The sequence below is a fragment of the Falco punctatus genome (genome assembly GCF_963210335.1).
Source record: "Falco punctatus genome assembly, chromosome: 8".
Lineage (NCBI taxonomy): Eukaryota > Metazoa > Chordata > Aves > Falconiformes > Falconidae > Falco > Falco punctatus.
In genome coordinates, this window is record NC_137588.1 from 62927292 (window position 1) to 62941626 (window position 14335).

The 14335-nt window shown below is 43.5% G+C and overlaps 1 protein-coding gene across 7 annotated transcripts in view; it reads right to left on the bottom strand.

Annotated features, from left to right (window-relative positions):
* Nucleotides 1–419: 419 nt before the first annotated feature.
* Nucleotides 420–14335, bottom strand: part of RAPGEF6 (Rap guanine nucleotide exchange factor 6) — a 133045-nt gene continuing 119129 nt past the window's right edge. For 6 of the 7 annotated variants that reach the window (XM_080400445.1, XM_080400443.1, XM_080400444.1 and 3 more), the window contains 4 exons: nucleotides 12560–12785; nucleotides 10080–10591; nucleotides 6185–6496; nucleotides 420–4538 (listed from right to left, as the gene is read on the bottom strand). In XM_080400445.1, the coding sequence (XP_080256571.1) occupies nucleotides 4513–4538; nucleotides 6185–6496; nucleotides 10080–10591; nucleotides 12560–12785 (1076 nt within the window). In that variant the 3' untranslated portion in view covers nucleotides 420–4512. The remainder of the gene's footprint in view (nucleotides 4539–6184; nucleotides 6497–10079; nucleotides 10592–12559; nucleotides 12786–14335) is intronic. The other variant, XM_080400447.1, reaches the window with a different exon arrangement.

Genomic DNA, 14335 nt, shown 5'->3' on the forward strand with positions numbered 1-14335 from the left:
CTGTCTGCCCCCCACCACCCCAGTGTCCCCAGTGTCCCAGCCGCTGCACAGCAAAGGGGACAGTCACCACACTCGGCTGGACCCCGGCAGCCCCTGCTCTGACGCTGGTTTCGGACGGGGAGCCAGGGGCACGTTGCTGCCGTACCCACCACCTCCCCCTGCGTGGCTGGGGGCTCTGGCACGAGCCAGGGTGCAGGCACACGTGTGCACCCAGCTGCTCCCCACACGGTGCAAGCCAAGATGGGGAGACCAAGCCCAAACCCGAGGGGTCACCGCTCACTGCGAGGACAGAAAAATCCCTCGGCAGCTGCAACTCGCCGAGCCCAGGACAAGCGATGCTCCCACCACACTCTCCCCAGCTCTGCACCAACCTGGCTCCCATCCTCCGCCGGCTGCCAGAAAAGATCTGCTGAAAACAATTAATATATGTAGATTGTTTATTGATTCCAACATATTAATAGATTGGATAATAAACAGTACTTTTAAACATTCTCTTAACCAAAAATATAACAAATATTTACAATCACTCAGTAAAAATACAAAAAGCATACAGAGGCACTGTCTTTCTAAAAGACATAAGTGTAAGAGGTATCAAAAAATAGGAGACAAACATTGCTTGTTACAGAATACTTTACAATCACTGACTTGTGCAGTACAATTGCTATTGGAATATCATTACATCTGTGCAGTTTTGCCAATATGCTCACATATTTAGAATTTAATTAATACCAAGCTAAACTGCATTCCAGGTATATCAAAAATAAAGATAAAACAATAAAAAGCACAACATAAGCAAAAGCTGGGTTGGGAATTCAAGGTAGATTACCCTCTATACAAGCATTCTAAAATATAATGTGTAAAGCTTTTCTAAAGAGAGTATCCCTTTTTTCTTCTGTTCTTGCAAAGGCAGTGGCAAGTTTATCCTTTAAAGAAACTGTAATGTTTCACAAAAACTTAAATGGCAGGTTTGTATTTCCACCGTTGCCTGCGATGCAGTGCCTCGGGAGATGATGAGAGGTTCTGCCCCACCGCTGATGCCACGCAGGCTCCTGCAAGCAGCATCGCTGATAGGTTCAGCCCCTGGGGGAACAGCCCCCCGCCCTGTGGGTGCCGGTGGGGTGCCCCGCAGCGTGCTGTGCCCCCCACCCCGGCAGTGGGCTCCGAGCATCTCCCAGTGAAGCATCACTCACCTCCGAAGCCCCATCACGTGAGTAAAGGCAAAACGAACAAGTCAGGAAAGCAACACGATACCCGTTATTCGCAAATATCCCCCCTCTCCTGCATGCCCGCATTGCAACACCATGTGCTGCCAGCGCCAGCAGACACAGCCTGCTGTCATTCTGTGTATCTGGGAGGTGACACCAGTGCTCAGAGGCTCGGTGATCTCATTTTCCCCTTTCTGCAACTGGAGAGGCCAATTAAGTTTTACAAAATCGCACTGCTTTTTCAGGAATTACTTGGAAGTTTAAGATTTCTGAAGCAAAACAAATACTGTATGGTTCAGTCACGAACAGCTGAAACATCTTTCACCCACGAGTCACAAGCCAACAAACAGAAAGCGAGCAAGCAAGGTACGGCAGTGGAAGAACGTGACACGAGGCATCGTAACTGTTCATTGCAATCGGAGCCCAAGTTAGAGGAACCTGGCAGAGGCACCAAGTCAGGAATCTGTGATCCAGAGCACTTCAATAAAGCAGTGTACAACAGGTACTACCCACCATCTTACTTGCATTTGAATTACTGAAAAAAGGGATAACGTCTCTTCAAATCCATACCAGACACATTACATTTGGCTATCGGCCCCGATCAATGTGATCGGTTGATTTAAAAACAAACAAACAAAAATCCCAGCAAGGACCAGCGGAGGCAAGCCACACTGTGCGAGGCAGGAGAAGCAGAAGTAGGAGCTCATCTGTCCGTAGTTTATGCATGATTTATTTACACCGGCTGTATTGGCTATTAGGAAAATACGATTAGCAAGACTGTCACTCATTTAAAAAACTTTTCAGTGCCCTGAAAAGCCCTGCAGAACAGACGGATGCTGTTGATGTGCAAACACCACCTTTCAGTGGGTGATTTATTCAACTGCTCTTTCTGGCTGCCAGAGAAGACCCCAACCCCCGTCCCCGGAGGAGCTTCACCGTGTCCTTGGAGACAGCACTACCGGGTTTGGGGCAAAAAGGAATCACTTTAACAACAACCCCTCATACTTTTGTTCAACAGGCTGAAATAAACTACAGCTCGACACCCGAGGTCACGGGAACCGTATGATTTCATTTACCCAGCACAACGCAGATGATCTTCTGATGAAACACAACGCCTGTTGCACACACCACAAGAAGCTACAGTTGTCAGTGGGATTGCTAGGTCTCAGATTTGCATCCCCCCAAAATACCAATTTAACGGTTATATTATCAACATTACATGTGCTGAAAATAATCACTCTGCCCTGCATTACTTCGACACATTAATCTTTAATCATTAAGGCCTGTGAAGGTTCATTATATTCATTAAGGCCTCAAAAAAGCAAAATGCATTTATTACGATATACCTTCAACTGGCTTTTAATTCCTTTCTTCAACCATTTGCTCCTCAGATACTTGTGCCAAGAATTCATACAGCCAACCCATCAGTTACGAACCAGGCATCCCTTCCTCAGCATCGCTGTTCATTTCTGTGTCCCAAATTCCAGCCGCCCTGGGTCCGTTCCAGCCCAGGGCACGCCGGACCTGGCACCGCCACAGATGCGGACGCGGGCTGGGTCATACACATCCACCCGGCTGCATCAGTCCCAAGCTGCTATGGGGAAAGCACATCAAAGGCTTTAGGTTGTATTTGGTACTTGTGTCATTTTCAGAAAATGTTGCATTCACCTTGCACCCCCTGCACACATACAGGAACCAAAAACCTTAAAGCTCTTCACAACTATGGATATAGAAATAATTTTTGAGGCACTGTAAAAATGACAAACATCTTTCTAGCTTAGGCTGTAAACATCACAACAAAGATTTACAATTAAATGTTTAAATACATATTCACACATTCATGTCCAATTTTAACACTAGAATGGGGCATCATGTGCTAGAAGAAAGAATGAAAGAAACTGCAGGTATTTCCAGTTTTACCCCTCTGCGCTCTGGCTGGCTAAGCAAAATTAAACAAGCAATTAGTTTGACTGTGGTCAAATAAGAGGATCACGTGTTAATACTGGCTGGCTGTAAGTCAAAACTGACATCGACGTCAACACCACCAGGATTTTTACCTAGGATTTAAAGCAAAATATTTTGACGACATCTTTTATTTTCCAGATGAACACAACAGGGGTTTTTAACCCATCATAAAATGCATTATACTCTTACAGAAGCATTATGTAATTCAATATTCAGTTTCACAAATGTCACTGTGATTTTTTTTTTATACCCTTTGCACCTAAATCCTGTGCAACTCTGGTACAAGGCCAGAACGCGTGGGATGATCTTAAAACCCACAACACACGATTTAGTTTTGGTTTCTAGCAAAACACTTTGCATGCTGAACTCTGCAGGGCAAAACCTGGGTAAAGTAAAGCTCCTTTGGGAAAGCTTCAAACTCCCCGCACAGCTCCCGGTGAGCTATGGCTTCCACATCTCAAACGACTCCTTACACAGAGGAGGAGAACACCAACTGTTGCCTTAGTTGGCTGGCAGCTAAAAATTTTCCAAAAAATACTTCAAGGGCAGAGGGTTTTTGCTGTGTCCGCGCAGGAGGGGAGCGGCAGACGGCAGGGCTGCCTGCCCGGCACACACCGCTCCACAGGGCTTTGTGCTCTATTTATATTTAATCTAAAACAACTCTAAAATCCACGTATTTCTGTATCTGATAATGTCCTGTTTCTAGTTTTCTGTGTTTCTTTTGAGAGCACAACAGTCTACGGGTAGCTAATTTACCATCACATTGACCAAACATTTATATTAGCCAACCAGAGCACTCCCAACACAAATAAAGGAAATTCCCATTAAAAAAAAATTAAATTAATAAATTATTTTCAGATACTTCAGCAAAGTCCTTCGCATTTGCTGACATTCCGATATATTTTTTTTTTTTTTACAGTTCATAAAATAACACTCTTAGACTTATAATGGTCACGTAGAAAATAATGATGACTGAAAACTACCAGAGGATTCAATGGTATCATACAGAAGAATGCTTCCGAGTTCCAAGTGGTGGTAACAACTGGTCCTCCCAAACGCACGAAGCCTGGTCCATCTCCTGATACCGATGTTGGTACCCAGGTAGTCAGTACGCTCTTGAAAACAGTTTTCTATTTCACAGGCAGAAATAGCTTTCTTAGGCGGTGACAGACTGAAATAAGGTAGAGAGACGTGATCCAACCCGTTCCATCTCGTCTGTGAGAGGCAAACGCAACATCTGAGGTTACTAGCAGCAAGTTGTTAGCGTTCGCTAACAGAATCATGCGGTCCATCTCCCCACATTCCTCATGTTGTGAAGTGGTTTACATAAATAGCCCAATGGTTAGACTGCTGATACTTGTTCATCTTCTGCAAAACAAGAAGGAAAAAAAGAAAGGAGATTATTCCGTTGGTCCCCCACCTTGGATGCAGAGGGTACAAGTACCCAGCTACCTGACTGCAGTGAAGACCTCACTAGTTCATCGTGATCTCTTCATCATTGACCACTATATATTCAGTATCGCCACTTATCAAATCCTCAAGTAGTCTGAGGTATTATAGTCATATAATAAAGCTGTATTTCAAAACAGAAAATCCCAGATCCTCCAAAAATTATTAGCATGCAGCTCCCAATAAGCCCAAAGCTACAGATCTGGGAGAAAAACCCAATAAATTACTTCCCATCATGCAGTGAGCATTGTATCCCAAATAAAATTAACCAAGCACTTTAAAAACAGTAAAAAAGGTGTATCTAAAAGTGTATGGTTAAATTACGTTCAGAAAAATTTAGATTAAAATGTTTGAAGCAATGACTTCCTTATTTTTACTTTAAAAACATTTAATATCATGACCGAATTAATGCTGGGCAACTTTATGTTCTACTGTAAGTTTGAATTGCAATACTAATATATATGTTAAATACTGTTTACATATTTTACAGGGCCAAGATAGGATCATTTTGCATCAGAAATTGTTTCAGCCTAAATCCAGGCTCATTTTAAACCAGACTGTAATTGAAGGAAACAACCACAATATTCTAACAAAAACAAAACAAAAAAAAAAGAGTTCACTAGTAAAGAGTACAGAGAGATCACATCAGTGCATAGGTTTTAAAAGCAAATCAGCAGATAAACAATTAAATAGAAATTCCCATAACTTAGTTTTGACACAATATAAGAGCAGTCTTTTTCAGAAAAATCTCTTGCTTTTTGGTCACCCGATACATGCTGTGCTGGGCAGCACTGGCTGTTGCTTCAAACAAAATCATGACAAATTCAACTGGAAGAGACACTGTCAGGCCAAGCTGGGCTGAAAATGCAGGTTTTAGCAAGTGTACTTTTCAGAAGAACAGACATTCACTGTTATTTTTTTCAACATTTTAGAACTCAAGCTGCTGTAGTCCTCAACAGAGATTTCTGGAGATTAATGCTAGCATGTGAGAATACAGATGTGAAAGGAGTTAAGAGCTGAACAACACCCCAGCAAATCCCAATTCACAAGGGTCGGTTTAGGTCACCATCCTGACGCCACCCTGAAATGGTGGGACATCAGTTACTCAGCCCAGAAAGGCTGGAGATTTTCTGTGTGTAACTTACAGCCTGACAGTGTCCCTTAAATTCAACATCACCACTGAGAGGGGACAGATTCTAAAGAGAAAAAAAATAGTATCTACATGCTCTTAAGCGTCTAAGTTGTGATTTGGGAGATCTCATACGTACATATTTATATTTATTTATTTATACATAATTTAGAGTCTGTTTGGTGTCAGCATGCTTTACCTAAAGGGAAGGCATTCTTTTTTTCAAATGTGCATATACATGCATATATATACAGACATATACGCGCATGTATATACAGCTGTACAAACATATTTATACAATTTAGAGATTAATCAAGTTTTAATCTCCAAGAATCACCGAGAGAAAGCCCAGAACATCGTTGTGAAGTAAACACTGCACAGACCAGATTCACACAGCAGTTCACTTAACGTCTACCGAGTCAGGTGTTGCACATACCATCCTCTTCACTATCTGCGCCAGGCATATCTGCTAGTTTGGGGTTGGACGGCTGCCGACTATGCCACTGAGGCATCCTCGATGCAATACAGGCCACCGGTTCACTACCGAGAGAAGCTGATGAAAGTCTAGAGAGGTCACTGTGCAGCATCTTTGACCTCTGCACTGCCACACTATAGTCTGGCGGTTTTAGGTGTGGGTGGTGGGGCGATCCTTCCTTTATGTCCGCTAAAGAAATCCCCATATATCCCGGAGGGGTGGGCGGTGGCTCCCTATACCTATCGTCCTTCTTAGGTGAGGTGACACAGTACACTGGCACAAGAAATAAGCAATGGAAATGTTAAAGAAGAAAAAAAAGGAAACAAAACGTTAAAAAATCATGAAATGTTACAATGGCAAAACAGAAACTGATAACAAAATGCAAATGCAGAAACACTGGTTATAACGACAGCAGCAGATATTTATGCTTTCATTTATGTTTTCTATTTACTTTAAGAAGTCAGAGTAGCAAGAGAACCCACGAACTCATTAGGCAAGATGCCAATTGAGTGAAAACAGGACTACAACCTTCTTTACATTCAGCTTGCAATTACAGTGCTCATTATACTCCCTACACCTGCGGCACCGCTCCACCGCGGGATGCGGTACGGACAGAGCCAGCACCGCAGCGCTGCCAGCCCAGTCCGCTGCCACCCTCTGCTATGGGCTGGGAAACTGAAACAAGAGAAATTAAGGCAACTAGTGCAAAGTTACTTTGCACAGCGTGCTAACGTTCGACAGCAAGAACTGCTGGCTGACTTCCAACAACATCTACTTCATCACCCAAGAGAGGCCAGTGGCTTGAAAGAAAATCATTATAAGAAAATATCACCGTATCAACTGATATGTAGTAAGACATTAAACCACCCAATCACCCAAACTAAAAAAACAAAATACTATCACGTAAAACTGCTCCTATGAGGCAAAATGTATATTGAGCCTGCATTCATTATTTTACGTTTTCTAACAGTAAATAATAGCTTATGTCCACAGTTCTATTTTTTCTTTTTCCTTTGTTGTTTTTTTTTGTTTTCTTTTAAATCTCTATCTTCTATTTTCTCTGTTTATTTCTCCGAGAAATAAACAGGAACATTCACGGAAAGAAATGCCTTTGGAAAGTCTGCACTACACCTTTTGCAGCCATGAAAAGCCTACAATCAACAGTATTTATTTCCAACGTCCACGCCACATAATTCATCTTCTGCCTTCCTGCCCTGTTCGTTGGCAGGAATGTGTGCCTGTTCAGGACACAAAGGCACTCAAACCAAAACTTTATTTTTTAAAAGTTCCCTTCCCTCCCACCCACCCCCAGTCTGGGGCTCATGTGCATGTTAAATTGGGCTTTTTCCATGTACATGTTGCAACAGGAGAGTTTCAAAGCTAGGGTAAATTTTTAAATCTATTGGTTGAGTGAATTTACATTCTTCTTGGGGATACATTTTAAACAGTGCACGTTCATTACAGTTTCATTTATTTCAGCAACTGTAATATTTTCTTATCTTAGAAGAATGTGAAAGGATGAAAATAAAGCAGCACTTCATATTGCCTTGTGGCCTTCTGGGGCTCCAGGTGTTGGTATCGGGAACGAGAGATGGTTTATACCTGATGGCCTCAGTTAACACTTGGGCTTACAGTAAAATAAACCTAAACAAATCCACAGAGTCTGGGTTTTAGCAGATACATGGGAGTACAGGCAGAGATTTATACTGCTGATTTTAAGGACTAATTCTCATTTAACTAGCATTTAACTGGGCCCCAATGAGAAAGCAGAGGCTTGCGTCTCCCTGAACGGCTGGGAAAGGGCTGGGTCCTCTGAGCAACCCCTGTACCTTTGGTCTTTGTTGGTTTTGCAGGAGGACTAACGAGGGCGGGTATGTTCTCCTTTAACGGAGAAACCCTCAGGCTTCCTAGAGCTAGCATCTACCCTACTGTAACAATCAAAGTAGGAATAATGTGCTCTTATGTAAATTTCCAATTCATAACATTTTACAAATTCTATCAAAACAAAACATTCTAAGAGCATTTAATGCCCACAGGATTAAGTGTCCATAATTTCTATCACCCACCCACACTCTCAGGTAAGGTTACAAAACCCCTTTACAAGGAATTCCCCTTCCCAAGCAGCTGAATACTCAAATATTCACTTTGTAAAAAAGTAGGGTAAAATTCCACACAGTGGTTAAGGGAATTGTAACTGAAAGGCAGCAATATAAGTTTTGCTGTCTACTATAGGTAAAAGTAATGGAAATGCTTTTCCCTTTGTATGTACAGCAATGGCACATCACCATTCCACACCTTCTCTGCTGATAAAGCAAAGGCCGTATCAAGAAACGTTCAATGCTGCGGAGGGCAGAGATGTATGTAAAGTACGAAGCCATTGCATTTACTCATTCCGCTGTTAGCACGCGGGCAGTGTCTTTTCAGCTCCTTTTCAAAGCTTTTAGGCGAGAGAGCTTGTGCCAATTCTTTCAGGGTACTTTTCAAGACCAGCACTCACTGAGAAAATGAGCTAAAGATTCTTGTTTTGTACACCATATTCTGAATTCATGCAGTCATAGACTCTGGCAACAAGTTGTTTGTAGAGAATAAGCAAATGGTGAAATAAAGTTAAAATCTTTGGCATATTTTATGATGGTGAATAACGTAACAGATTTGCATTTGCAAACCAGAAATTATATCCACCTATACCAGATCTCTGCCTAAGCCAACATATGCACGCTCTACCGAAGCACGCTGCTGAGTGTTTCTCACCAGTGTGCTACGACTGCACAAAGGAGGAAAACTATATGGTGCAGTATGTAAACAGAATTAAAAAGAGGGGAAAGAGCCATGAGCAAAGAGAGCATGTACTGAATAGCTAACATGCCATCTCCTAAACCAGCTCAGAGACTCATGAGCGGCTTTGAAACACTACAAGGGCAGAGTGCATGCACAGCAGTGAGCTACGAGCAAGTTTTCTGCAAGGCTTCACCATGCTGCCTTTCCTCTACAAAGCCAAGGAGCAGGAACACAATCCAAGACCTCCACCATACATGTGATATTTATTCAGGCAATTACCTTGATAACATAAACCCCTCTAGCAATCTAGTCAGTAATTAAATTGCATTTCAGCTGCACCCTTGACATACAGTCTAGAAAGCTTTGCACTCCGTGTTTTAGCTTGTTCCTGACAGTTCCTTTAGTTTTGGCTGCTAAACTCAGCAGGCCAGGGAAAGAACATCTTGCTCAGTAGAACTATGCACCTTTGAGAAGACATTTTGAAAGTTTCTCTCCTTTCATATGTAGCCAAACTGCATAATCAAATAAACGGCAGTCTAACATAACAAAGATAGCAAGGCAATCTGCTTTGCCCTCGAGCTTCCACAGACCAAAGCCCTGTGGATGAAAGCCACCCCAGCCCCAGAGGTGGGACAGCTCTGCTCCACTCAGCAGTCATGCTCTTCCCTCTCAGGTCCATGGAAAGTCTGTATTACATGGACTTCAAGAAGCTGTGCTCATTGCTCCTTGTCAAAGAGAAATGTCTACAGTGATGAATGTTTCCAAAACCATGCAAAAAAAAAAAAAAAAAAATAGAAGGCCATACTACAGAGAGGACTGCTTGACATTTTCATGGAGACAGTTCTCCGGCAGACCCATAAAGCGACTGGGAAGTGGGCTGGTTTATTATTTCAATTTTCCTAATGCAAAAGGCGGCGGCTTGAAAACACACTGTCTGTGTAGTGTTCTGATTAAAACCACATGTAAAGCTGAATTTAACATGCCATCCAGCTCCCAGACCTGCTGATGTCATTTAACAACTTAGTATCAAAACGAAAAACAGATGTAGAAGCTTCCATAAGCTGTTGGCTTGGCTTACCTATCAGGCCTTTTTCTGTACTCGAAGTAACAGTTTTGTAAGTTGTATCAGCGCCTGGTTTAGAGTCCAAAACCTCCGTCTGCTCTGCTGTGGAGTTCTCCAACCCCCTCCGCTTAATCGTCCCATAGTTTGTTTCGTAGGTGTCTGACAGCGAGCTGGAGGAGGCCCAGCTCTGCCGAGACTGATCGAGCTCCACGCTGGCTTTCGACTGCCTGTTGGTTTTGGATAAGCCTTCAGAATACAAATAACCCTCCTCAGAGTAACAGTTTGTGGGATCAACTTCAGCTATAGGTCCGTCCAGCTGGGTGTGACGGTAAGAATTGAGGAGATCCCAGCTCTTCTGGTTTGGGATATTCTGGAAGTTGTCGTGAGAACTACTTGAGCATGAAGTCCAGCTTCCCCGGCCGCTATCTGCTGCCTCTACCGTGATATGTTCATGGGAGATCTCCTCACTGCTCATGGAGGATGTGAAAGCCATCCCTCTGATGAGAGCAGGCCTAGTGATTGACCAGCTACATTTGAAAACGACAGAAATTGGGGGGAAAAAAAACATCTCATAAGCTTTTAAAATAGCGACATACTCTGAGACAATTACCTGGTTTTAAAGACAAATAAACTCTGGTTTTAAAGCAGGTAGGCAGCAAGGTCAGGGCACAGGGGAGCACTGACAAGAAACACCGTTCTTCCCGACCCATTACTGCACACGCAGCAGGGAAGCTGTTCCCGGGGGAGTAACAACTCTGCAACAGGCATTTACAGGCTTGATCCCAAATCCATAAAAACCTGGCCCACAGCAGCCTTCCTCTACCAACTACAGCAAGACAGTGCCTGGCAGAAAGCAGAGGAGCAATTACCTCTCAGTTTCAGGCTACTACCACCTTTTTCTTTGCATTCAGAAACTAAAACCGAAATAAGTATTTAGAGTAAAAAAAACACCCCTTCACTGGCAGCAATATAAAGCTGTTCAGACAGAGTGCAGGTAGTTGTATTTCACGGTCGTTTGGAAATGCTGGCATAAATAACATTTGTGGAAACGATCTGGAGCAACAGATTCTGAAAACCAAAGGACAACATTTCTTGTTTAATGAAATGGCTGCTAAAAGCTCTAATCGCTGCCAACGCATAATTAAGGCGAAAAAAATAAGGCCAGGTTTGCATGAATTTAAAATACATGAAGTTATGATTGCAAGACATTATTCAAGTCTCTTAACTATTTCTGGTTATGTTAACAAATGCATGGGCAGCACATTAAAATCCAACACTGCCTCAGCAGCTTACCAACACGTGAAATCGAGGAACATTTCTTAGACATGTGCAGACAACTTTTCTCCCCCGTGCTTTCCTATTCTATAAACTCTAGCATAAACCCCACTTTCTTCCCTCCAAAACCAATTGAAACTAAGGCATAAAGGAACAACCACAAAACATGAACAATGTGCTTTTCATGTGCAAGGGAAGGAGCGAGCTCAGAGAGCAGCAGTGTCCCTGGTGCAATTCACTCTCCTTCAGCCACCATGGAGGGTGGCTTTTCATGGCCAGTATGAAGGGGCATTTCACTCGATACACCATTACTGCTCTGACTAGATTCTCAGCATGCATTATGCCTTTTAGAAGAGGGAATTATTTTCTTTTATGAAGCACATCTTTAAATTCCCATTTTAGCCCAATGAAACACACTGAATCACTAATTTAAGAGCTGCATTACTTTAGCAAAGCATACACTAAGCTGTTTTTTTTTACAGGGGAGAGAACACAGAATAGTGGTCTATTACAATAAACCATACAGAAACAACATAGAGCTCTTTATAGATTTCAACCATAAAAACATTATATAGCTTTCGAGATGAGCTGTAAAAATTAGAAACATAAGGGGCATCGCTCATTTACTTAAAACCACATCATCTGAGGGTAGAACATTCCCATGTATTAAATCCCACAGATCAAGGCTTAAAATCTAGTAAGACAAAACTAAAAACTTCCAGTTCAAAGTGTCATCTCGGGACAAGTTCTCATTGTACTGAAGTAACAAGACCTCTTGTGTAGAAACTCTCAGGAAGACGTGGGCAGAAGGCCCCCAGTCTGCCTAAGCAACAAACGGTAGTAAGAAAAATCCTTAAAAATCACATTAGAGTATGCTAAGTGACTGGCACTGCTGACTCAAGAGAGAATTGATTAACACTCTGCTCTTCTGCTGTCTCTCACTACTGCACTGACCTGTTAAGTATCGGCCTAGCTTTCAACACACCTGCAGTCTCCTGCAAGAGGGGTCCATCTGAACCCCCACCGACGGAACAAGCTGCTGTCTACCCAAGTAGTAGTGTAAGTTTCTTGGGAAAACAGGCTCTTTTCTGTACAGAGCAGACTGTGCTCCAGCTTCTAGCAAGAGCTTAATAACCACAGCAGAGTGCACAACTGTGTCCTGACCAAACCTTCGTTACCCCTTCTGATACCAGTTACGAACCAAACCAGTTGCACCTTACCCTGGGCACGGCTGGCCATAATCAGCCAGCGGCTGAGGATGCTCTTTCCTCTCTGCTCCCACTGAATCCACCACGATGAGAGACTGGGACAAACTCCTCTCGTCTTGCAGCGCTGCTGACATGGAGTCCACTGAGCAGTTGCTCACAATGCTGGACCGGGATGAAATCTCACTGTGACTGGAGTCTGAGAAGTTATCAGATTTAGTGGAAGGTATAAGGGCGTAGCCTGAAGGAGAGGACAAAAGAATGCCTTAGTCAAAAAGCAATTTGAATTTACTATGCACAACAACAAAGTATTGACACACACATTTCAGCAAGGATATTTAGAAGAAACAACATTCAAACCCTGTCTGCATAAAACTCGAAGTTTTTAGGGTACTAAAGCTTCTAGCACCTATCAGCGTCTAGCACTGATTTATTAATGCAAGTCCGGTCACGCAAATAACCTACCTGCAGCTCCACTACTCTCCAGACCAGAAGGTTAAACCTACATGACCAGGATCAACAGCTGCAGCATGAATGGGTGGACAGATCAGGTCTGGCTCTGCAAGCACCGAGTCCTCCAGTATAACTGCAGTGCGTGTCACAGAACCACACAGCGAGGCCAGGGCGGCCAGGGGCCGCTGGAGCTCACCCCGTCCCCCCCGCTGCAGCAGCTCTCCTAGAGCAGGACCCACCACGTCCAGGCGGGTTTGAATGTCTCCAGAGAAGGAGACCCCCCAGCCTCGCTGGGCAGCCCGTGCCAGGGCTCCGTCACCCGCAGGGCAGGGAAGTTCTTCCTCACGTGGAGCTGGAACTTCTCGTGATGCGGTTTGTGCCCGTTGCCCCTTGTCCTGTCGCTGGGCACCACTGGAAGGGGCCTGGCCCCATCCTGCTGGCACTGGCCCTGAAGATATTTGTAGACACTGATAAGTTCCCCTCCCAGCTTCTCTTTTCCCAGTTAAACCAGGCCAGCTCTCTCAGACTTTCAACTATCCCTCTGCCTACCGTCATGTGAGACTCAAAAAAGAATTTGGCAGTGGATGAAGAGATGCTGACTAAGGTAAAAGCCAGCTATTAGCACTCAGGGATTAGCCATATGGTCTATTTCAGTTTTATTATCTGTTCCAAAATTAACAGAGAAGGAAGTAAAAGTGGGAAACCCCACTTTGGCAGGAGCTGGACCAGATGCCGGCATTGCTCCACCAAAGGGAAACAGCTAAAGACCTTACCAGGTTCAGAGCAAAATGTATAATGTATTTCATAATGTATTTTTTCTGCTTGGCTTACCCTTACCTTCAAATAACTTCTTTCAAACACAAACGATGTATATAGCCCCATATATCCAACACCTCCACTTCCTAGTACCTGGAGCAAACATAAAAGTGACTACTATACTGGGGACTTCCATGGGCTCTGGCTACACTGATCTTGTAGATGCTTCTGCTGGTATAGCTAAAGTGATTCCAGATGGGACACCCATCCCCAGACTGCATCAGAAAAATCCCGTAGTATGGACAAGTCGCCTAAATCATTTATTTTGATGACCTTACAGAATCAGGGAAAGAACTGAAATGAACTCAACTCAGCAAAATGCATCTGGGCTGGTCTGAGGGAAAGCACACTCCAAGGTCCTTCAGATTTAGTGACTGGTCTCACCCCACACAGGGCAACCTAAAAGTCGAACTATGTATCTAAGAGCACTGAACACTTCTGTAACACTGACAGACTTGGGGCCATGACCACTTCCCTGGAGAGCTTGTTCCAGTGCTGGACCAGCACCTCAGCGAGGAACTT